The sequence below is a fragment of the Selaginella moellendorffii genome, unplaced genomic scaffold (genome assembly GCF_000143415.4).
Source record: "Selaginella moellendorffii unplaced genomic scaffold, v1.0 SELMOscaffold_17, whole genome shotgun sequence".
In the NCBI taxonomy this organism is placed as follows: domain Eukaryota; kingdom Viridiplantae; phylum Streptophyta; class Lycopodiopsida; order Selaginellales; family Selaginellaceae; genus Selaginella; species Selaginella moellendorffii.
In genome coordinates this window covers 2362315-2382605 of record NW_003314278.1, presented here as the reverse complement: position 1 = coordinate 2382605, position 20291 = coordinate 2362315, and the positions used below count along the sequence as shown (strand labels likewise).

The window sequence follows — 20291 nt, the reverse complement described above, 5'->3', positions numbered from 1 at the left end:
AGAGCTCCGCCACGGCCTCGCAGGAGAAGCCTACCACGGCGCAGTCCTCCTCGGCGGTGGCGCCGGGAGGAGAGAAGATCCGCGCAAAGTTTACAAGCTCCATGCCGTCCGGGACCATCTCGAATCCGCCCACCGCCTCCCTGGCCAGGCTCTGGAGCGCCTGCGACGTCATGGAGTTCCTGGGCAAGCCCGCGATGAGCACCGACCAGGGAGCCACGCCGCTGCTCCATGCGAGGTCGGAGGTTTTTCCCCAATCTTCTCGCGCTTCTACCATAGCCATCTTTGATCAAGAAAGAAGAGCAACCAAAACGACACCGAAAAAAAACAGGAGAAGAAGCCCCTGCGTGCCGATCACTGCCGATCACCAGCGCCCCCAGCGATCTTCATGCCCGCGAGAGATTTCCTACCTAGCATTCCTTCCTTCGATTCCACGCACTCGTAAGAACCCTAAAGCACAATACGAACTGTTCGAAAGTTTGTGGTTCGAATCGCTTTTACTGTTCCTAGGGTTTATCATTCGGAAGAACCCTAAAATTTTGCCAGAAATTAGGGCTCCTGCCGTGTGATGAGCTACAATTCTATGCGCAGTGGCTCTGAGAGCTCCTCGCGGGCTCGAGGATAAGAGCTGATTGATTGCTTCTGATGGCTTGGATCTCATCGTCTCCCTGTGATTACCACTCAAAAAGATTTCAGCCTTGTCTGAAACGCAGTGTTGAGAAAAATTTGACGATCTATGAGGGAGTAGACACACAAAATCTCGGATCTTTAGCTAGAAATCTCTGTACATCAAAATTGCAGCGTCGCCCATCGATCTATCGATGTATCTATCTATGCACAACCCGGATAGAGCTCTTCCTCTTCCCGGACGTTCTTCTGCTGGTTGCTACCACTTTTCTTCCTCCTCCAGCCGCTGGTTCGCATCTTGATAGCGTTCAATCTCTGCTGGAGCTTAAGAGCTATCGGCCGCTGCGAGATTGGAACTTTGGGATTGTTCGTGGCTAGCAGGAGCCGCTGCTTTTGCTTCTCGATTCTGGCCAGCGTGAACTTTCTCCCGGATCTAAAGCCAAGAATGTACCTGTTTGAATGGATCACACCTTTGAGCACCGAAACCAAAACGTTCTAGAGAAAACCATACGTGATCACTGATGCCGTTCCAACTGAGGCAAAGCACGTCTTGAAGCTCACGCCCCTCCTCGTCATTGCCAGGATTTCATCTTCTGGCAAACCCGTTTGCGATTTCATCTAGAATAGAAAAAGAGAAATTTTTCAAGTTGAGCGAGAAAAGAGAGGAAATTGTCCAAGATGCCGATAAACTTACAGCGTTTTCTATGGAGTTGAGCCGATTTTCTACATGTTGCTGATGAACTTGACGCCCCACGTAGCCTAGAAACAAGGAAGAAAAGAAAAATTAAAAACGAAAAGAGATCAGTACAAACATCCATCCTAGAAATCAATCACCTGCCCAAGCAGCCCCAGCCGAGAGAACCGAAGTCCCAATGGTAAAGACGAGCTTGTGTTGCTCAAAAACATTCTAGAAAAATCGCCCCAAGGAAGAATTCTAGCTCAATCCACCTCTAGCTCAAATCCATGATCGATCTAGTCGCTTACCTTGGTTGACAAGAATGTGTCCTTGATCGCGTCCTTGGCATGGACAATCCTGGATCCAAATCGCTGGATCCCCCCTCCAACCCTAAAACTCATCCCTTCTCTTTGTTCTAGGGCAAAGCAAAGCCTTCGCACCTTCTTCCAGCTCTTTTCCCGTGCTTTAGAAAGCACAGCAAATAAAAGCGACGGTGAATCGCCATACCACGTGGCACCATCGCGTTTCCCTCCGCGCAAACAAAAAGTTCTCCCTTGTAGCAGCGCACACAAGAGTCCATGGGCGGACTCTAAAAGAAAGGCGCCACTCCATGTGGATTCTCATGTGCCGGGCGCCACCGCGATCGCCTCGATCGCCTCGATCGTGATTCCAGGCAAGCTCGCGCATCAAAATCCCGGCCGCATTGCACAGCGATCGATCGAAGGGATCCACCCAAGGCTCGAAATATCTGGTTCCTTGGCGAAATCCTCTCCGGTTCCATGGCGCATCACGACATCTACAACGATTTCACCGCGGCGGCGGTGGCGCTGCTGGCAGAGAAGAATCGATCGCTGCGGGCGAGCTCGGATTCCCCCCGGCGCTCGGTGACCTGGGATCTCGAAGAGGGCAAAATCAATGGCGGCTCGCCGCCGGACGCCCACCACCAGCGATCGCTATGCCGCCTGCTGTCCAATCCTCGCGACGAGCTCCAGCGCTTCCGGCTAAGCCTCCTATGGATTGGGCTGGATCAATCGACGCCGGTGAGGATCGCCTTCTCCTGGATCATCTTTCTCCTCTTTGCAATCGTGCTGCCGGTCATCAATAGCGTGGCCACCTCTTGCTCCAGATGCTACCACCGCCAGCTCCCATTCGAGAGGCTCGTCTACGTCTCGGAGTCGGCATTGGCGATCGTATCCTTTGCTTGCCTCTCTTTCCTCCTCAGGCGGCACGGCCTTCGCAAAGTTTTGATGCTCGAGAAGCTGGATCGAGAGTCCCAGGAGGTACAACAGAACTACCGAGCCAAAGTTAACGTAAGAACTTCCTTTGATCTTTTAACTTCGTGGTCTATGGTGTGCTTGATCTGAGTTCTTTCGTTTACATATTGCTCTGGTGCATAGCACTTGCTTGTCTGCATCGTTCATTGCAAATATCATCTCAGCTCCAACCGACACTTGTTGCCACTTGGACGCGATTTAGAAGATTGTTTTTGTTGAGTCTAGGTTGAACTCTCTACTTTCTTTCTCTTTTTCCGTGCACCAGGACGATCCAAAACTTGCATATGAGTCATCTATTCATCTAGCTAAAACTCTCGTTTTTTAAGTTCGCGTTGATTCATCCAATTACGCTTTCTTTGTTGTCTCGCAGTTTGCCTTCCGGCTGCTGGCCATGATCATCCTCCCATCAATGGTGGTGAAGCTCGTCCGGGAGATATGGTGGTTCTCGCGCGCCACAGTCGCGCTCCCTGGGATCCCACACGGCCCCGCCCTCCGCTCGGTTATGTGCACCTTGGTCATGCTCTCCTGGCTCTACAAGGCCGGAGTCTTCCTGCTCATGTGCGTGCTCTTCCGGCTCATGTGTTCCCTGCAAATCTTGCGCCTCCAAGGCTACAGCACGCTCCTGGCCAAGAGCCTCGACGTTCCAGAGCTGTTGCTGGAGCACGTAAGGATCCGGAAGCAGCTCTTCAAGATCAGCCACAGGTGCCGGATCTTCATCCTTGCCAGCATGTTCATCATCACCAGCAGCCAGTTCATATCGCTGTTCTTCATCCTATCATACAAGGAGAGCGTCCACTTCTTCATCGCAGGCAGCCTAGCAGTAAGTATAGCTCTTACCTCCCGCTTGGGAGCTTCTGTTTTCTAACTTCAGCGCGAACTTTGCAGGTTTCCTCTGCGGTTCAGCTCTCCGGGATCCTGACTTGCATGAATGGGGCCTCCAAGATCACGCACAGAGCCCAGAAACTCATCTCCCTCGTCAGCGAGTGGCATGCGGTGTGGACGTGCAGCGCCATGACAAGCGACTTTAACAAGCCAGCCTTCAAAACCGCGACTCCACCATGTTACCCGTTGCTGAGACAACAGTCCGATATCAAGGCCTGCGACTTGTTCTCTGCGAAGAGCCAGGATTCGCATTACGACAACGAGTGTTACTTTAGGCAACAGCAGTCATTTCGTAAGTACCTGGAGCTGCGCTTCCTTAAAACTTTCTCGAGTAATATTTCTTTCTTTTGCTCGCAGTGAGATACTTGCAACATAACTCCCCGGGGATTTCAGTCTACGGCTTCGTGCTGGACCGAGGATCCCTGTACACACTCTTCGCACTTGAGCTCTCGCTAGTGCTCTGGATTTTGGGGAAGACGGTGACTGGCGTACACTGAAAACCCGTCGCAAGAACAGCCCACGGATATAGATGATGTAAAGGCCGATCGATCTTCGATAGCAAATACACCAAGGATTGTGTTGGTGGACGGAGGTAACTTCCAGTTTTATAAAGCGATCAAAATTTGGACACACTGACGTGTGCGAGTGTCTGTAAGCTTAGGATACAGGAGGGGAGTCAGTACTTTCGGCTTGTAAAAAACTCGTAGTCCGAGTGCTGGAACTTTTGAGACACGGGGTCCGATCCTCTCGACATGACTAGAGCAGCACGATCAAGGCTTGTCAATCGTTGCTTTAGCGTCTCGGAGCAATCTTCGTTCCCTTGTTTGAGAGTGAACCATTGCTCGACCTGTGAAAGATTGGAGAAACGATATGAGCATGTTTCAGGCAAACCTGGCAGTGGTAAGTTTGGAGGCCAAGAACCGGAAGGGATCCACTTGCTTGGACGTGACCCAGGGAATGGTACGTTAGAAAGACACAGCGGAACTGGCCCTCTGGAACCTTGTAGATTGGATACCATGCAACGGCAAACCTGTGATAAATGTCGATAGCTTTCAAGGCCAAACACCAAAGAGTAGAAACCAAAGTACGCAAGCTTACCAAGATGATGGATGAAGGCTCCGAAACGAGCACCGCTCGAGAAGTGTAGGGTCGCCATTGATGATGCAAGAGCTGGGATTTTCCTTGAGAAGTTCCTGGATTCTAGAGACAAAGCTAAAGTCCGATACAAACTCAAAAGAAAAGAGCTTTACCTGTGGTGGAGTGGAAGCCGGAGCGTGAGCTGCTCGGTCTCGTAAAACTCGAAGAGGAGCGGCACGGTCTCGTCGGATCGGTTCCCAAACAGCCGGATGGCGGAGATGTAAGGCACCAGGTAAGCATCGAAGCGATCGTCGCCTTCTCCGCACGATTTCACCTGGATCCCACAGATGCTGGGCTCCTCGAACCAGTCCCACACGGATTGGAGCGAGAGCTTCCGCAAACGCCCCGGGTTCTTGAGCCGGCACACGCAAGGTGGTGGATTCCTAGCGCACGAAGTGGACAAGACTTTCGGCGCCACTACCTCGAGAACCTTGTCGATCTCGGCCAGATCCTGGTGCTGCGAGCTCGCGGCGCAGGAGCAGCGAAGCGCCTCCACGGTGGGCTGCAAATCCTGGGCCTTGAGCAGAGACACGAATTCCTCCTCTTCGATCCACGACGGAGATGACGCTGGCGGTGACGACGATCCAGCCGGCGGCGCCACTGTTGCATGCTGCGGCTTTTTCTTCTTCTTCTTTTTGTGATTCTTGATCGCCGTGACCGGCATCGCCGCCGCCGCCGCGGGCGACGACGACGCCGAAGATTGGGGAGCCCTGGCGCTGCGCTCGAGCTCCTGATTCGGCCGGCTGTTCTCCTTGGAGGACGAGGAAGGGATCGAGGAGCAGCGGCGACAGCATGCAAGCCTCGCGCAGTCTTGCTGCGGCTCCGCCGGCGCTGGATGCTGCTGCTGCTGCTGCTGCGGATTCTTGTGCGGCGCGAGCGCCACACCCATGCCGATCGCGCAAGAACTAGATCAAAATATCGGAGCTGCGCCGCCGGATTCTAGCAGAGAAGAGGAGACGAATGTGAAATCGAGAGCAAAGAATCGAGAGAGAGCTTACATCGCGCCGAGAGAGCGGTGAGAATGCCGAGGATTGGCGTGGCGCCGGGGCGCAAAACCCCCATTTCCCATGCTCGCTCGCTCCGTCGCAGCGCTTGCTGTGTCCTACCGTACCGGCGTACGAAAGAGCCGCATCTCCCTTAGGGCTCCAGCACCCCAATTTCCACGTTCGCTGGTTAGGTTTAAGGATCCTTTATCCCTTTCCCCACCATTATCGTGATTCACGGTCGTCCAAGCTTCCATCAATCAATGCGTGTGCGCAAACAATAACAACTATATTGTATCAATACTAAATACAACGTTTTGATGCGAGAATTTTTTTCACAAGGTAACGAACGAAGAAGATCGCCAACTTTGCGTCAAAAGAAGGGGATAGGGATGATCAAGCCGCGCGCGCGATTCCAATTATACATCAATAATGCAGCACCGAGTACTTCAAGCGTAGCGCTATCCGGCCCCTGTCCACGTCCAGCTTCGCGCCGGTTACTATCCAATGGCCCGGCATGTCGTGGGCTCCCTTGGTCATCTCGGTTATGTCCACGTACTTGAGGAGCTTCGGGCTTGGAACCGGCACCGGCGGACCACCCGGGTAGACGGCTGAGTTGAGCACCACCGGGGCCGGCTTGGCCTTTTGTGCGCCCGAGAACGTAGAGCTCAGCCCGAGCTGCGAGAAGAGGCCGGACTTTTGCGACGTCGTTGGCGAGTGATCCCAGACTGTTCTCCGGATGGCGCAGCCGGGGACTCTCGAGAAGAGGAGCCGCAGGAAGAGTACCTTCTTCATGCCAAAGTCCCAGACTCCGAGCTGTGCGCCGGTGACAATGTAGGTGCCGGATGTCTGGCCTACGTAGGACTCCTCGAGGAACTCCACCGGTTGCGTGCTCACGTGAGAGAAGCTCTTCCATTGCACCGGCTCGAACCACTTGCTGTCTTGCTCCTCGGGGCCCTTCCACACCGGCGGCCCGATCGGGACGTTTGAGTCCCAGTGCGGTTGTAGGATCTTTGGAAGGCTCGAGAGGTGTTGCAAGTGAATGCCCAGTCTGTTGCATTTCTTGCCTTCCAAGAAAAGCCGTAGTCCTGTAACAGGTCTTCTTCCTATTGTCACCTGAGAACACACGTAAACGCTTGTAAACGAGCAAGAGAAAGCACCGTACGTAAACTGACCTGCGCGCTACTAACATACAGCTTTGGACCCATCAAACTGAATTGCATTGCCGGACACACGGGTTCTTTCCTTTGAGGCCCGAGAGGAAGATCAAAGCCCGGTGACCATTGTCTAGGAATTTGGAACTCCAAGAAGTACTGTAAATCCTCGATGGGAGGTTTATCTGTGTGACTGATGTTTAGAAAAAAACAGATCAAAGTCATCAACAAGCAAGACTTACGACGTAGGTAAAGGTTGACCGCATGGCTCAAAAATCCACTCCCAAGTACTCCGTTTAGCAGAGACGTAATGGGAACGAAGGTCATAGATATGACATCAGGAGCATCAGCCACAGTCTTAAGCCACTCGTTGTGACTTTTCAGAAGATTGCTACCACCTCTTCGCCGAAAAATGATTTCAACGTCCTGCAGTGTAACAAAAAAGCTGAGCAGATGAGGAGGAAAACCAAGAGCTGCATTACCTCCTTCGCTGTAAAACTACCAGACGACGCAAGCGTCTCTAGCTGCAAGCGGTGAGCATGGTTGGAACCTGCGAGCAAGTCCGACGTCTGCATCTGAAAGAGCGCGACAAAAGTTATGTTTTTGTCCTGCTGAAACATTGCAGCAACCGTACCTTGTCCTTTATATTTCTGGAATCACTGACGGGGCCATTTGTCTCGGCAAACTTTTGATCGGCGATTCGTTTGATAAACTTTTGAAGCTCCGTTGGCGACAGCGGTGAGGACTGGTGTTGCCGGACATAAACAACGTCTTTACCTCCTACTTTGATACTGACAATAATGTGCGTCCCGTACGTATCTATGAACCTTGTATGTGTCGCACAGTCAGAAAATTCCTTACCAAACAAGAGATGAAAGACGAGATCGCTTACTTGGCCAATGCAGCAGGATCCCAAGACGCTGGGACTGCCTTCTTCACCTCCTCGCGCAAAACCAACGGACTCTTGACAATTTGCAGCTTATAAGACGTTATAAACCGGCCATCGAGTGCGAGACTTTTCGTAGTCGAGGCATCAGCCTGCCAGGGCCCATTGAAACTGTACATGGTATTGAAAAGCCCGAGTGGCATTTTCCCGGTGATAGAAAGTTCTTGGTTGAATCGCTCCGACATCTGCAAAGACCAGCAACAGCAATGCTCGTAAGCAACCGAGAAAGCAAAGAGAAACAAAAAAAAGTATGTGTCTCAGCGTGAGCTTGCCTGGTGAAATGTAAGCACTTCAGACCGAAAATGCGTAAACTCCCCCTTGTCACATCTTATGTCTTTGGAAACATTGGGAATGACGACCCGGTCCTGGACGTAGAGGTCTTCATGGCTCGTCTCGTCGAGCTCTACAAGGCGCCCGGATGGGCCCTTGCATCCAGCAAGCCTAAGATCCAAAGTCACATCGAATCCTTTTCCTAGTGACTCGACCGCCTCACTAGCTGTGAAATAAGCCGAGGTTTTCTCCTGTGCCATTGTAGAGAGAAATTGGATACCAAAAACCCTGTGTGTCTATCCAGGAGCCTAAATTCCTCTTCCCAAATCTGGCATCATCTGGTCGCCGCTGCCATCTCTAGCAATTCCCAGATGCCACGCCTCTAATCGACCAAATTCCTATGGCTAGGTAGCTCGCATTTCTCGTCCCGGAATTCCCCAGGCCTCCAATCCATCCAATCCCGACCTAACAACCGAGAGGAGGCGCGAGATCTCTCGCGAAACCACTGCCCGCCGGCTGGATTCGGTGACCAGTGCTCCAAATTCGAGCTCCGCCACCGCGAATGCGAGAAGACCTACCCGGCGATCGAATGCGTCCTGGTCCAACGCGGCCGCCTGTAGAAGCGCACGAAACCCTCACGAGTGAGAACTTTCAACGGCGGCTATGGTCAACACACACAGAAGAAAAGGAAAATACGAAATCCTCAATCGCGTTGAAGGCCCGCATTTCAAGTCCGGCTTTAAAACACACCCACCGACGTGGTCGTAAAACCCTGCCACGAAAGCAACCAAAAACGCGTGACACGTCGACAGAAAGCTGACGTAGCTGCAAAAGTCAAGCACGCTGTGGCAGCTGACGTGGACATGTCATAGGGGCCCTTCCGTACGGGTTCGCTTGATTGACCTCCGTTTCTTGTGACTGGTTGTGGTGGGCGAGGTAAGCGGCATCGATAAGCGCGCGCCCTAGCGCCATGGAGCTGATTCAAATGCTGTCAATGCAGGCCCGCGGCGAGGGCGAGCAGCCGATGGGATTGCTTCTGCGGCTTCTTTCACTCTGGATCTTGCTTCTAGGTCTAGCCCGGGCGCGGCCTCTGGAGATCTTCTCGCATCAAGCGTACGTTTATCTCTTCTCTGTGTGTTCGATCGAAATTTCGGGCTCTTTTTTGCGCCCCAGCTTCCCCGTCGTGGAGCCAGATCCGGGTCACACAAAGCTCGCAATCTCAAAACAAGGACTGGAGCTCATCTCAAGCATAAAGAATCCAATTTCCGTGGTTGCGGTGCGTAGTGCGTGAGCAAGCACGAATCTATGCTCGTTATGCATCTCTTTTTCTTTGCTGTCACGCAGGTCATAGGTCCCTATCGATCGGGAAAATCATTTCTTCTAAACCAGCTTCTATCTCTCACTTGCAATGAAGGTAAGCTATGTCACTTCGAAGGTTCCTTGTTGCCAAATTGTTTTCATTGTGGATACAAGGATTTGGAGTTGGACACTTGCGAGACACGCAGACTCGCGGTAGGTTTTACGTTGCTTTCGCCAGGCCTACAACGCTGACAATATACTCACAGGCATCTGGCTATGGGGAGAACCCATGGAGTTGACAATTGGCAACTCGGTCACGTCTGTCCTCTTTATGGATACGGAGGGATTCGAAAGCATAGGAAAATCAAATGTCTACGATGACAGGTGAAAACCTTTCGTGTTGGATTGTCCAGCCTTCTAACTCTAGTATTCTAGGATTTTCGCTCTAGCAGCATTACTTAGCTCAGTTCTTATTTACAACCTTCCGGAGACGGTACTAGTCATTTCCTTTTCGGAATTGACTTGGTTTTTTTTATGTACAGGTCAGGGAAGCAGACATCTCCAAACTTTCTTTTGCAGTGGAATTGGGCGAGGAGTTTTATGGCCGGTGCGTTGTTTCTCCAAGACTTGTGTTTAGACTCACACTTTTTGGTTCTTGATGTTTACAGTGTGAAGGTACAGTACACTTGACGGATGACAGTTTCTCAGATGTCTTTTGTGCTCTAGGGACATGCAGCCTCGTTCGAACCGTCAAAACTTCTTTGGCTCATTCAGCGAGATTTCCTTGGTATGTTTTTCTAGATGCTAGGGGTCGTTTCTGGCTCTTACATTTGTTTATGATAGAGGGAAAAACTGTACAAGAAATGGTGAGGGAGGCTCTTCAACCGGTTGTTAATCCCACCGGTATGTTCTTCTTTGATGTGCAAATTTAGTACTGACATTCGACCTTTGAATTCAGGAGACAAAGACATTGATCAGGTATGATAGAGTTTCATGTTTCGTGACGTCGAAATATTCTATCTTCAAGCAGGTCAATCGCATTAGAGAGTCTTTGAGTTTGATGGCACAAAACAGCACAGCATTTGGCTTACCGCAGGTAATTACGTTTTAGAGTCTTTCCTATAGTCGCTGATTTCTATTCTGACAGGCTGTGATGATAGCCTCACCTTCATCGCACCAAACTATGTGAGATGGACGACTCCGATCTTGATCCAGAATACATCAAACAGCGTGAGAGCCTAAAGGAACTCTTGCGTTCCATGATACGGCCTAAGGTGGTGCAAGGGAAAACAGTAACTGGCAAGGAGTTTGCAGCTTTTCTCGAGCAGGTTTGTGTTCACTTCCTTATTTACCTGTGAAACGTTGCAATATTCCTGCAGACGCTGGAAGCTTTGAACGAAGGAGAATTCCCTTCTGCAGGCTCTGTTGTTGACTCGTTCAATCGAGTGGTCATCGACCGATGCATGAAAGCTTACAACGAGGATCTTTCAAAGCTCAAGTTGCCGATGCCGGAACAGTCGGTTGAAGATTTTCATCAAACGACAGCTGCCAAAGTTATGTTGATGTTCGATAAGGCGCGATTTGGTAGGCGCCGCGGCGATGGAGCCCTCCATCTGATGGAAAGTGAACTAAGTAAGGTAAGCAAAACAAATTTTTGTTTGAGGTGGTGACCACAACTTTGCTCTTGTCAGGCTTATGCTCTATTAAAAACCGATAACGACTACGCATCCTCGAAGAAATGTGACCGGCACTACACTCTATGCGAAAACAAGATTGAAGAGATGCAAGACTTGCGGCTGCCTTCAATGGCAAAGTTCACAGCCGGCTTGAAAGAGTGTAACCAGACGTTCGAGCTTAGCTGTATGGGTCCTTCCAAACCATCCTATCGCGAGAGGCTGTCAAAGGTAACTCTCACTGATTTGTCAGCACGATATACCTCGCTAACTCCCGTTTCCAGATGATGCTAAGGACGAAATCTCACTTCGTCGACAACTATAACCAGAAGCTCTTCAACTGGCTCGTGGTTTTCTCGCTCGTCATGGTGGTCGTTGGCCGCTTCGTCGTGAAGTTCTTACTGCTCGAAGTGGCCGCATGGGGACTGTTCGTGTTCTTGGAGACTTACACGAGGATTTTCTGGTCGGCGGAGCTGCTGTATTACAATCCAGTGTGGCAAACGATTGTCGCAGTCTGGGAGACGACAGTTTATAGCCCAATCTTAGACATGGACAGGTAAGAGATCTCTTCACGGACTCCAACCAGTAGAGCTCAAAACTAAAGAGTTTTTTCGCTTCTCTTTTGCTTTTGCATTGCAGGTGGTTGATACCTCTAGCTTGGTTGGCGCTTTTAGCAGTGATCTATTGGCGATTTCGGAGGAGAAAGAGAGCTGCCGCTTTGCAGTCACGATTGCGTCACATGGTATGAGCTCACAGTTTCGTTTACTATCTTCCTGGTGGTCGTTGGGGCATGGCATATCCCCTGAGAGCTATCACACTTTTTTCTCCTTAAGTTTTGTCAATGACGTAATCGATTTGATATATTTTCTGCAAACACCATGACACTCTCATTTTCATATTTGACTTGAAAGCAAACAAGAGATGCACCTGAATCATATCAATTCATGCATTGTTGTGGCAGACTTCACTGCAATTGAAAGGTTATACTTTCTTCTCGCACATCAAGAAAAGTGACTTGCCTGATAACATCGCTTGCTTTGCTCGTTTGGCTTTTCCTTTGAGCTTTCTCCGTTGGCTGGATTCCATTGGCCGCGTTCTTCATGGATCAGGCGCAGTGGACAAGACCTGTAACATCTTGATCACGTCCGCAGTGTCGTCGAGGTAGTACTTTGCTTTGCTGGGCTTCTGCCCAACCGTGCAGGCAAATATCTCCGTATTAGACGAAAGCGGAGGTGATGCCACCGCCGTGTCGATCGTCTCAAACATGTCTTCGTCCGATCTATCGTCCCCAACGCACACAATGAAGTCGATTGGCGTTCCCTTGCTTGCCATGGAAGCCAAAAGCTTGTCGACAACCACGCCCTTGCTTACACCCTGCGAGCACCAAGGATACCATTAAAATGAAAATTCTGTAGAAAGGAAGTTCTACCTGTGGTTTCACTTCCACTATGTGCTGCCCGCTCTTTACCGAGACTGGATCGTTTGCAAGCACGCTCTCAAGATGGTCATGGAGCTCCTTTGCCTGCCACGATCCAAAATCTGGATCCGCATCGCCGTAGTGCCAGACGAGAGCGCTTTCCTTCGACTCGATGCACGAACCGTCTGTGCTTTCCGTGTATAGTTTCATGACCGGAGTAGCCACTTGCTTCCATTCAAAATCCACGACCGGGACGAGAGTCTGCCAATCTGAATCTCTTATCCACCTGCATGCATAGAAAAGCACCATGACGTTATCAATGTAGTGAAGTAGTATCACGTACCGATAGAAATATCCGTGCTCGGCGGCCAGGCCGAGCTTCTCACAGGGCGAGAACCAGTTGCTGAGTATTTGCCTGTCGCGACCGCTCACAATGAAGACGATGTTCTTGGGATTGCTACACAAGGAGTTCAGCACCAGTAGAACTTCCGGACTGGGGGTCTTGTTTATTGACGCTTGAGGCATCATGGTTCCGTCGTAGTCCAGTAAAATGGCCCTGCTCTTGCTCCTTCGGTACGCGGACACTATATGCTCCATAGACAGCTTCCTAAAGTTGGGATCCAGCGCCACCACTCTGAATCCCAGGCCAAAGCCAATCCCATAGCATCGCCTTCGAGTGTGTCCACTGCAGGTTCTTTCCAAGTCTCCCATGAAACTCTGCGACCAGTATGCTACGTCGTGGGAGCTCACGTATTTGTAGTGCTTCTCGTGCCTGGCATGCTTCTCTGACTCTGGAATGCTTATAGCCATGATCATCGCTTCCGCAACCGCTTCGATGTTCCAAGGATTGACCCGGATCGCGCCGCTCAGCGATGGTGAGCAGCCAATGAACTCTGATACGACGAGCATGCTCTTCTTCAGCGACTCTCCCTCCGTGCCATTCGAGGCAGCGCTGCTGCCTTGCCGGCACACTATATACTCGTACGGAATGAGATTCATACCATCCCGCACAGCAGTCACCACGCAGCACTCCGCAATGGTGTAGTAAGCGATCCTTTCCGGGAATGGAACGTGTCTCTCCAGTAGAACCACGGGCTGGTATCCATCCCTTCCGTAAGCCTGGTTGATCCTCTTCGCCACTGAATAGGCCTCGTGCTGCACCTCAAGAACATCTTTGCCACGGCCCCTGGCTGGATTTGCAATCTGTATCATCACCACCTTGCCTCTCCATTCCGGCCTCTGATTCAAAAGCTGCTCCATCGCCAGGAACTTAAGTCCAATCCCCTTGAAAATATCCATGTCGTCCACACCAAGTAGCACAACCTTGCCTTGGTACTGTGCTTTCAGATCTGCTATACGCAATTCCGTGTCACTGCGAATCAAGCCTGCTTCAAGCTGACCCATATGAATCCCGACCGGCATTATTTTGATCCCAACTGTGCGTCCATAATATTCTAGCCCGATGTAGCCCCGCTTAGATTCGTAATTCAGTCCCAACATCCTGCTACAGCACGAAAGAAAATGCCGCGCATAGTCGAAGGTGTGGAAGCCAATCAAATCAGCGTTGAGGAGCGCTCTCAGTATATGTTCCCGAACCGGAAGTGTCCTGTATATCTCCGACGAAGGAAACGGACTGTGTAGGAAAAACCCGAGCCTTATCCTGTTGAACCTCTTTCTGAGAAAGGTCGGCAGAACCATGAGATGGTAGTCGTGAACCCACACGTAATCCTCGTCCGGGCTGATGATCTCCATCACCTTGTCCGCAAACAGCTTGTTCACAGAAAGGTAGGCCTGCCACAGTGGTCGATCAAATCGTCCACCGTGCTCCGGGGTCAGCGGCAGAGTGTAGTGGAAGAGAGGCCACAGCTGCTGCTTGCAGAACCCAATGTAGTACCTGTTCCTCAGATCCGGCGGAATGAAAGTCGGGACGCAGTTGAAGTTGTCGAGAAGATACGCTGCTACCTCATCCTGTTCGCTGAGTTCCACGTCCACGGACAAGCAGCCGACGTATAGAACTTCCATGTCTTCCGGCAGACCGTCTTTCAGCCTGAGAAGGAGAGAGTCCTCGTCCCAGCTGAAAACCCAAGACAGATTATCCGGACGCCTGCTAGCGTGGAGGGGCAAAACGTTTGACACGATGATGGCCCTGTCCTGAGAGATCGAGGACGATACGTTCTCTCCTGGGGTGAGGTTGGCAACCGACTCTTCCTCCCTGCTCTCGGAGCACATCCCAGGCACCGTCATTACTCTGGACATCCGCCTGCTGCTTCCACTGCGCATGAAAGTCGGGTACTCCCCGGAGAGATCGAGAAGGTTGGAATACGATCTGGAGACCATGATCTCTTTGTGATCCGTGAGTACCACACTGATACAAAACCAGAGGAACCACGGTGAGGTAAAAAATCGGGTGTACCTTCGAAAATGCGATGGAAGCAAAACGCGTTCCAGCGATCAATGCCAGGAGCTATGCGAATGGCGACACCTGGATGCTGCCGATCTGATCAAGAGTAGTACCTCTGGGGATTCTGATGAGACGAATCGCTCAGCGATGAGAGTATGTGCACTGGAAACGCGAAATAGAGCCCGATCAGTGAATCCCCCGCAGTACCTCACCTAGCTCCTCCCAGGCGTCATCGGCAGCTGCGCGCTGTGCTCTGCCGATGGAGCAACCTTAAAACCCTAGGCATTCGAGAGGCGCTCTAGCTGTGGAGCTGGAGATTACGCATTTCCCAGCCCAGCCGATGGCACTGGCGCGATCGCGGCGGCGCGGCAGCGGCATTGCCCGGCTGCGATGGCCTCACTGTTCTTCGTAACGACGCCGTTAGGGCACACACCAAGAAGAAAAGTACGAAAGCGCGATTTTTGAGCTTATCTGCGAAGTGGACGTGATGGATAAGAAAATTTTCACTTTTTTCTATTTCATTAAGCATTACTGAAGAACCCTAACTAGGGTTTCTTCAGCGGCTTGTCCATGGCGCGCGTCTACGTCGGCAATCTGGATCCGCGATCGACGGAGCGGGAGCTCGAGGACGAGTTCCGGAGCTTCGGCGTGCTGCGAAGGTAAGCCACGCGCAAATCGATTCTCCTCTCGTCCTTTTTCCAGCGCCAAAGAATCCAAATCTGAGGCTCGATTTTGCTGGCAGTGTGTGGGTAGCCCGGAAGCCTCCGGGCTTCGCGTTCATAGAGTTCGACGATTACCGCGATGCCCAGGACGCGATTCAAAACATGAATGGTAAAGTTCCTCGAGAAAAAACCGCAAATAATCTCATTTTTCTTCTTTTGAGCTTCCAGGGAAGAATGGATGGCGAGTAGAACTATCGCGGAGCTCAAACGGTGGTCGCGGTGGTGGAAGGGATCCGGGAGCTCGCGAAGGCCGCGGCGGCGGCGGCGACGAGCTAAAGTGCTACGAGTGTGGCGAGGCTGGGCATTTTGCGCGGGAGTGCGTTCTTCGCGTTGGCGCTGCTGGAATGGGAAAAGGAGGGGGCCGACGGAGGAGCCGGAGTCCGCCACCACGATATCGTCGTAGTCCCAGCTATGGACGAGGGTACGCCACTCTTCTCCTCCCCTTTCTCTTTTCTTCTTGCTTTTTTCCTTTGAGACCTTCACTGTTTATGCTCTAATGCATAACACAGTCGCAGTCCTCCGAGGCGTAGTATATCACCAACAGCTCGTCGTCGTTACAGTTACAGTCGATCGCCACCACCTCCCGCTCGTCGCTACAACAGCTTAAGCCGGTCTCCACCTCCCAGGAGAGAGAGGGGACCTCCAGCGCTCAATGGGTATGTTTTCTGTTCTTCGCATTGCAAAGCAAACTCGGTTTTGTTTTTTGCATGTTTTGTTCTTGGCAGGAGTCCAGCTCCCAGGTACAGGCGTAGCCGGAGCCGCAGCCGCAGTCCTTACAACTGAGAACTTTTGCGAAAAACAACGGGACGAGGGGAGGCTGCTGCTGTGGGTTAAGTTATCTCTTCCTTGTGGATTTCATGTAAGAACTAAGTTGTATGTTTACGGTTTTTTCTTTCTTTTCTCGTTTCGAGATAAACTCATTTGGTCTTTGTGCTCCGAGGTATGACGAGTTCTGCACGTCTGCTTCCTCGTTATTCATCTCCAATTGTACTGCCTCCTCGTCATGATCTGCAAACTTCTGAAAGTTATCTGCAAATTCATCTCGCCTCTGCCTCGCCCGCCATAGTCTTTCTGCTCCAAACTATCTGCTTGCTTTTGGGACGTCTACAGATAACTATCTATGTTTCCTGAGCTTCATCTTCATCATCACCAGACACTTGTGTAGCTCATCACTCCAGCTTCCAAGTATGTAGTGATCCAAATTCCTTTTTCTTCATTTTTTCCTGATCGAGTTTATGCGACGAGGCAGAGGCGCGTTTTCTGGTTTTGTAACAGGTGTAACAGCCTCTCCCGTGCCTGCTGCTGCTACCACTGCTGCTGCCACTCCACAGGTCATGCTTATTACTACTGCTTTCCAACAGGCTAATGAATTCTTGTGTCGATTCTAGGAAAAGAGACGACCTCTCGCCGACGAGAACAGCAGAAGCAAACGACGCCTGAGAAGTTGGCGTCTGTCCGCTTGCTCCGTGAAATCAATGACGCGAAAAACACTTGGCACTTTTAGCAGGCAAGCGTTGAAGTCTGCGCGAGCAAAAATAAAACGGGGCATGTGCCACTTCTGCCAGGAGCTTTATGGAACGCACACAGCCAGCCATGAAAGAAAAATATCAAAGAAAACGCCAAAGGCAAAGCTCGAGAGATACACACCTTGGATGTCCGCAGACTTATCGAAAATCCAAAGCTCGAGCGATAAAATTCTTTAGACATTGTCCAGATTTGTATAAAACTTGTGTCTATGTACTTTAAGAAAATCCACTGTTGGAGCTATATCAATTATCTCCACTCCAAAGTTGTAAAGCCATAGAGATTTCTTGATCTTCTATAAAACTTTGATCGCGATCGCAGCTAGATTTCTAGTCAAAAGAAAGATCTCTCGTCAATCCTCGGAGGCGACCATGCCATCCAGGTAGACATGGCACTTGACAATCCACTTATCGACACGAAAACCCGGCATGACAGTGAAACCCACGCGCGGCCTCACGCCATCGTCGTCATCACTCATCCTCACATTTCTCGCGGCGCTCTCCATGAAGGCGGGATCGAACTCGGTACCTCTCTTCACCTGGAAGATCGTGGCCGTCGGCTCGAACGAAAACGCGAGGCGATGGACGAGCCACACCGCCTTGGCGAAGCGCAGGAAGCTCTGGTAGAATCTCGTCCGTGGATGGCCCCCGCCCAGAATCACGTCGCGGTGCTGCTCAAACCCGCCAAAGAAGCTCTCCTCCATCTTCTCGTGCACGATCTGGAGGTACTTTCTGTGGCAGAATTTCCCAAACAGGCATTCCGGCGTAATGCCCAGCAGATCCGCGGGATCGACGGCGCGCATGTCCCGGAACTGGCGGAAGCACTCGGCGCGGTGCTTTACGGGGTCGAGGATGGAGGAGAGGCTGCCATTGATGTAGAAGTTCTCGTTCTCGAAGCCGCAGAAGATCCGGTGGCACACGTAGGACTCGAAGGCGAATCGGCGGTGGGCGGGGCGGGCGTATCCGATCCCCGCCTCGATCGACTCCGCCGCCGCCTCCAGATCCCACTGCACGCCGCGCATCAGGCTCACCAGGAGCTTGCTGAACGCGAGCGCCGATTCCCGCGCGTTCTGGACCGCCACCTCGAAGATCTGGGTCGTGGGCGATGCGTCGATGGAGCTGAGGAGCCCCCCGCCACCGCCGCTGCCCTCGAGGATCGATGGCGATCCTCCAGAGGAGCTCAATCCAATCCCCTGGCGATGGTGATGGTGGTGGTGGTGATTGGCGGACGATCGCTGCTCACACTTGCGTAGCCGGCGCTCCAGCTTCTCCCGCCGCGCCACCGCGCGCGCGAGATTGTCGTTGAGCTCGTCGATCTCCAGCCTCTGCTGCTCAATCTCCGCCTCGCACGCGCGGACTCTCGCCTCGTACGTTTCCATGGCGCGCTGCTTGATCCCCGCGGCGGTGGCCAGCTCCTGGATCTTCCGGCGGAGCTCCTCGTTGTGCTCCTCGAGGCTCTGCTGCTGCCGCCCATTGTGGTAGTGGTGCTGGTGGAGGTGCTGGTGGAGCGTCGAGGACGAATCCCGCAAGCGCTGTTGGTCGCGGAAGCCGTGCTTCATCTCCGAGAGGCGGCGGAGCTCCTGGATGACGGCCTTGTCCGCCAGGCGGAGCTTCTCGGGATCGAAGGGCGAGTGCGCCGCCTGGAGCTGGATGTAGGCCGACTTGAGCGCCGAGACAGTGGCAAACACCTCGCCGATGGCCGACTCCAGGGCGTGGATCCGCGCGGCGGACGTCGCCGCGGACGCGGTGGACTCCCACTCCGCCTCGTGGAAGGAGTCGTGATCGTTGTCCTCCTCCTTGGTCTCCTTGAAAGAGCTGCTCTTGCTCTTACTGCTAAGCTTGGCGCCGCCGCCACCACCGCCAGTAGCGCCGCCGCCGCCGCCGCTCCGAGCCTTGCCGCCGCTAACCCACTGATCCTCCGAGGACTCCGACGACTCAGCGCCGCCGCTATCCTCGTCGTCCTTGAGCGCCATCTTCACTCCTCCCGGGCGGAGCAAGCACGCCCATGCGAATCGCTGCACGAAATCGCCAAAGTTTGACGGCGCTGGTGGCGGAGCTACTGCTGCCCCCGCCGCCGCCGATGCTGGCTTTTGTGGCGAGGAGGAACCCATGACAAAATCCAAGCCCTGGCAATGTAGCAGCGCCGATCTCTCATCCCCGATTCAACCATCTTCCTCCCCCTGCCAAGAACAGCATCCAAAACGAAAAAATATAAGCCCTGGTGGAAGGAAGCTACGGTCGCGTCCTACATTGGAATCTGGATGGATAGAAAAGATACCTTGACCGATCGATTCGCGGCAGCAGCAGTGGCGGCAGGAGCGGCAGGAGGAACAGAGCGCTCGCCCGCGGGGGCGCATTTTCTCGCCGATTTTGGACAAAAGGAAAAGAATTTCTTCCCGGAAGGGAGATGAGTCCAAGCGCTAGCGGCCAAACAGAGGATGGAGCTCTTTCTCACTGCATCCAGGCGTGGCAAAACTGAGATTTCCTCCTCCGCGCCATCGATTCGTCCGTTCCGTAACACTCTGCCCTAGAAATGGTGGGCGACGCGAGGAGGAAGAAGAAGAAGAAGAACAAGGCGAGGCGAGGAAGAAGAAGTGGTTTACTGCCCACGCATTCCTCTCCTCCATGGATAGGCTTAGCTCACGAATCGCCGGGGGTCGCCATCGCCATCCGGGTACCACACATCACCACTGTTGCCTCGCACGTACTGGAGAGAGCATATCCCAGAGCATATTCCTTGCCGTGGTATATTCTTTTGTGCTTCTTGTACGGCGATCGTCCTTTCTATTTGTGTTTGTGGCAGTGGATGTGTGGCCTTTGTGAATTATCTGGCAAAAGTTGTGCATGGGTGATCCTTTGGTGCAAAAGTTTCGAAAGTAGCCTTGGATGCACGCATGGATTTTTTGTTGCCAAACTCAATGTTACATGAAAAATTGTTGCGAGAAATTAGATCACACACCATCTACGGCTGAAAAAATCTTCGAAGGACATGACCCACCAAAAAATGCGAGGTCATGTGAAGATTTTGGTCGTCATAGGCCGCGTATAAGCTTCCTGCCAAGGAGATTTTGACAAATCCGGTGATCATACACGAGCTTTCCCAGTAGAGACTGTATTTGCCTGTTCGAAGACAGTATCCTCATTTGATTGTAACATAGCTCCCGCGAGTTCGTACTATCATCTGGGGTCAACGGAGTGCTGCTTGTTTGAGCCCGAAGTGTTCCGACGATTTTCGCACTATTTGGTGTCACTGGCCACAGTAATGGTTTTGGCAGCTCATATGAATATGTGATTGTTGTTTTCAACCTGA

At 52.1% G+C, this 20291-nt stretch overlaps 8 protein-coding genes across 11 annotated transcripts; 3 read left to right on the top strand and 5 right to left on the bottom strand.

The window, feature by feature from the left end:
• Nucleotides 1-742: 742 nt before the first annotated feature.
• LOC9640389 lies at nucleotides 743-1744 on the bottom strand. Its single transcript, XM_002971533.2, has 5 exons — nucleotides 1609-1744; nucleotides 1459-1531; nucleotides 1319-1383; nucleotides 1136-1242; nucleotides 743-1075 (listed from the first exon to the last, which is right to left on the bottom strand). The coding sequence occupies exons 1-5, from the start codon at nucleotides 1699-1701 to the stop codon at nucleotides 829-831; spliced, it is 585 nt and encodes a 194-aa protein (XP_002971579.1). The 5' UTR covers nucleotides 1702-1744; the 3' UTR covers nucleotides 743-828.
• Nucleotides 1745-1848: 104 nt separating this feature from the next.
• Nucleotides 1849-4083, top strand: LOC9640037. The gene is made up of 4 exons (XM_002971754.2): nucleotides 1849-2610; nucleotides 2945-3394; nucleotides 3460-3748; nucleotides 3814-4083. The coding sequence occupies exons 1-4, from the start codon at nucleotides 2080-2082 to the stop codon at nucleotides 3951-3953; spliced, it is 1410 nt and encodes a 469-aa protein (XP_002971800.2). The 5' UTR covers nucleotides 1849-2079; the 3' UTR covers nucleotides 3954-4083.
• Nucleotides 4031-5759, bottom strand: LOC9640036. 2 transcript variants are annotated; one of them, XM_002971532.2, is made up of 5 exons: nucleotides 5592-5759; nucleotides 4707-5532; nucleotides 4555-4656; nucleotides 4348-4486; nucleotides 4031-4303 (listed from the first exon to the last, which is right to left on the bottom strand). In XM_002971532.2, exons 2-5 carry the CDS (start codon nucleotides 5480-5482, stop codon nucleotides 4133-4135), a joined length of 1188 nt encoding a protein of 395 aa, XP_002971578.1. In that variant the 5' UTR covers nucleotides 5483-5532; nucleotides 5592-5759; the 3' UTR covers nucleotides 4031-4132. The 2 variants fall into 2 exon arrangements, with proteins under 2 accessions (XP_002971578.1, XP_024531978.1); XM_024676210.1 differs by having other exon boundaries at nucleotides 4128-4275.
• An 87-nt stretch (nucleotides 5760-5846) lies between these two features.
• On the bottom strand, nucleotides 5847-8637 carry LOC9640388 (MACPF domain-containing protein CAD1). Its single transcript, XM_024676209.1, has 7 exons — nucleotides 7949-8637; nucleotides 7623-7861; nucleotides 7365-7557; nucleotides 7213-7305; nucleotides 6973-7156; nucleotides 6752-6915; nucleotides 5847-6692 (listed from the first exon to the last, which is right to left on the bottom strand). Exons 1-7 carry the CDS (start codon nucleotides 8204-8206, stop codon nucleotides 6003-6005), a joined length of 1821 nt encoding a protein of 606 aa, XP_024531977.1. The 5' UTR covers nucleotides 8207-8637; the 3' UTR covers nucleotides 5847-6002.
• A 255-nt stretch (nucleotides 8638-8892) lies between these two features.
• Nucleotides 8893-11816, top strand: LOC112346704 (guanylate-binding protein 5-like). The gene is made up of 17 exons (XM_024676208.1): nucleotides 8893-9059; nucleotides 9120-9222; nucleotides 9291-9360; nucleotides 9420-9458; nucleotides 9512-9629; nucleotides 9681-9738; nucleotides 9788-9852; nucleotides 9914-9920; nucleotides 9972-10032; nucleotides 10089-10148; nucleotides 10204-10223; nucleotides 10276-10341; nucleotides 10406-10573; nucleotides 10625-10882; nucleotides 10937-11149; nucleotides 11203-11474; nucleotides 11558-11816. The coding sequence occupies exons 1-17, from the start codon at nucleotides 8917-8919 to the stop codon at nucleotides 11664-11666; spliced, it is 1830 nt and encodes a 609-aa protein (XP_024531976.1). The 5' UTR covers nucleotides 8893-8916; the 3' UTR covers nucleotides 11667-11816.
• LOC112346703 (alpha,alpha-trehalose-phosphate synthase [UDP-forming] 5-like) lies at nucleotides 11505-15004 on the bottom strand. Its single transcript, XM_024676206.1, has 7 exons — nucleotides 14949-15004; nucleotides 14850-14898; nucleotides 12679-14700; nucleotides 12348-12621; nucleotides 11938-12292; nucleotides 11846-11885; nucleotides 11505-11785 (listed from the first exon to the last, which is right to left on the bottom strand). The coding sequence occupies exons 3-5, from the start codon at nucleotides 14670-14672 to the stop codon at nucleotides 12017-12019; spliced, it is 2544 nt and encodes an 847-aa protein (XP_024531974.1). The 5' UTR covers nucleotides 14673-14700; nucleotides 14850-14898; nucleotides 14949-15004; the 3' UTR covers nucleotides 11505-11785; nucleotides 11846-11885; nucleotides 11938-12016.
• Nucleotides 15005-15250: 246 nt separating this feature from the next.
• LOC9640035 (serine/arginine-rich splicing factor RSZ21A) lies at nucleotides 15251-17160 on the top strand. Of its 3 annotated transcripts, XR_002992547.1 has the most exons (7): nucleotides 15251-15395; nucleotides 15479-15567; nucleotides 15627-15879; nucleotides 15968-16114; nucleotides 16184-16317; nucleotides 16399-16643; nucleotides 16708-17160. XR_002992547.1 is itself a non-coding variant. In XM_024676212.1 (5 exons), the coding sequence occupies exons 1-5, from the start codon at nucleotides 15307-15309 to the stop codon at nucleotides 16239-16241; spliced, it is 585 nt and encodes a 194-aa protein (XP_024531980.1). In that variant the 5' UTR covers nucleotides 15251-15306; the 3' UTR covers nucleotides 16242-16473. The 3 variants fall into 3 exon arrangements, 2 of the variants coding, with proteins under 2 accessions (XP_024531980.1, XP_024531979.1); XM_024676212.1 differs by lacking the exon at nucleotides 16708-17160 and having other exon boundaries at nucleotides 16019-16114; nucleotides 16184-16473; XM_024676211.1 differs by lacking the exon at nucleotides 16708-17160 and having other exon boundaries at nucleotides 16184-16473.
• Nucleotides 17161-17205: 45 nt separating this feature from the next.
• Nucleotides 17206-19945, bottom strand: LOC9640034 (protein GRAVITROPIC IN THE LIGHT 1). Its single transcript, XM_002971530.2, has 2 exons — nucleotides 19260-19945; nucleotides 17206-19161 (listed from the first exon to the last, which is right to left on the bottom strand). Exon 2 carries the CDS (start codon nucleotides 19090-19092, stop codon nucleotides 17335-17337), a length of 1758 nt encoding a protein of 585 aa, XP_002971576.2. The 5' UTR covers nucleotides 19093-19161; nucleotides 19260-19945; the 3' UTR covers nucleotides 17206-17334.
• Nucleotides 19946-20291: the final 346 nt, after the last annotated feature.

Coding starts and splice junctions, on each gene's coding strand:
- LOC9640389 (XM_002971533.2), bottom strand. CDS start 1,701: ATGAGTTTTAGGGTTGGAGGGGGGATCCAGCGATTTGGATCCAGGATT. Junction 1,384..1,458: donor GGCTGGGGCTGCTTGGGCAG/GTGATTGATTTC, acceptor CCTTGTTTCTAG/GCTACGTGGGGCGTCAAGTT. Junction 1,243..1,318: donor TCAACTCCATAGAAAACGCT/GTAAGTTTATCG, acceptor TTTCTATTCTAG/ATGAAATCGCAAACGGGTTT.
- LOC9640037 (XM_002971754.2), top strand. CDS start 2,080: ATGGCGCATCACGACATCTACAACGATTTCACCGCGGCGGCGGTGGCG. Junction 2,611..2,944: donor ACTACCGAGCCAAAGTTAAC/GTAAGAACTTCC, acceptor GTTGTCTCGCAG/TTTGCCTTCCGGCTGCTGGC. Junction 3,749..3,813: donor TAGGCAACAGCAGTCATTTC/GTAAGTACCTGG, acceptor TTTTGCTCGCAG/TGAGATACTTGCAACATAAC.
- LOC9640036 (XM_002971532.2), bottom strand. CDS start 5,482: ATGGGTGTGGCGCTCGCGCCGCACAAGAATCCGCAGCAGCAGCAGCAG. Junction 4,487..4,554: donor AGCCTTCATCCATCATCTTG/GTAAGCTTGCGT, acceptor CATTTATCACAG/GTTTGCCGTTGCATGGTATC. Junction 4,304..4,347: donor TCCAAACTTACCACTGCCAG/GTTTGCCTGAAA, acceptor AATCTTTCACAG/GTCGAGCAATGGTTCACTCT.
- LOC9640388 (XM_024676209.1), bottom strand. CDS start 8,206: ATGGCACAGGAGAAAACCTCGGCTTATTTCACAGCTAGTGAGGCGGTC. Junction 7,862..7,948: donor AAGTGCTTACATTTCACCAG/GCAAGCTCACGC, acceptor TGGTCTTTGCAG/ATGTCGGAGCGATTCAACCA. Junction 7,558..7,622: donor GATCCTGCTGCATTGGCCAA/GTAAGCGATCTC, acceptor GACACATACAAG/GTTCATAGATACGTACGGGA.
- LOC112346704 (XM_024676208.1), top strand. CDS start 8,917: ATGGAGCTGATTCAAATGCTGTCAATGCAGGCCCGCGGCGAGGGCGAG. Junction 9,060..9,119: donor GAGATCTTCTCGCATCAAGC/GTACGTTTATCT, acceptor TTTGCGCCCCAG/CTTCCCCGTCGTGGAGCCAG. Junction 11,475..11,557: donor CCAATCTTAGACATGGACAG/GTAAGAGATCTC, acceptor TTTGCATTGCAG/GTGGTTGATACCTCTAGCTT.
- LOC112346703 (XM_024676206.1), bottom strand. CDS start 14,672: ATGGTCTCCAGATCGTATTCCAACCTTCTCGATCTCTCCGGGGAGTAC. Junction 12,622..12,678: donor GAGCACGGATATTTCTATCG/GTACGTGATACT, acceptor CTATGCATGCAG/GTGGATAAGAGATTCAGATT. Junction 12,293..12,347: donor TAGTGGAAGTGAAACCACAG/GTAGAACTTCCT, acceptor TGGTGCTCGCAG/GGTGTAAGCAAGGGCGTGGT.
- LOC9640035 (XM_024676211.1), top strand. CDS start 15,307: ATGGCGCGCGTCTACGTCGGCAATCTGGATCCGCGATCGACGGAGCGG. Junction 15,396..15,478: donor AGCTTCGGCGTGCTGCGAAG/GTAAGCCACGCG, acceptor TTTTGCTGGCAG/TGTGTGGGTAGCCCGGAAGC. Junction 15,568..15,626: donor CGCGATTCAAAACATGAATG/GTAAAGTTCCTC, acceptor TTGAGCTTCCAG/GGAAGAATGGATGGCGAGTA.
- LOC9640034 (XM_002971530.2), bottom strand. CDS start 19,092: ATGGGTTCCTCCTCGCCACAAAAGCCAGCATCGGCGGCGGCGGGGGCA.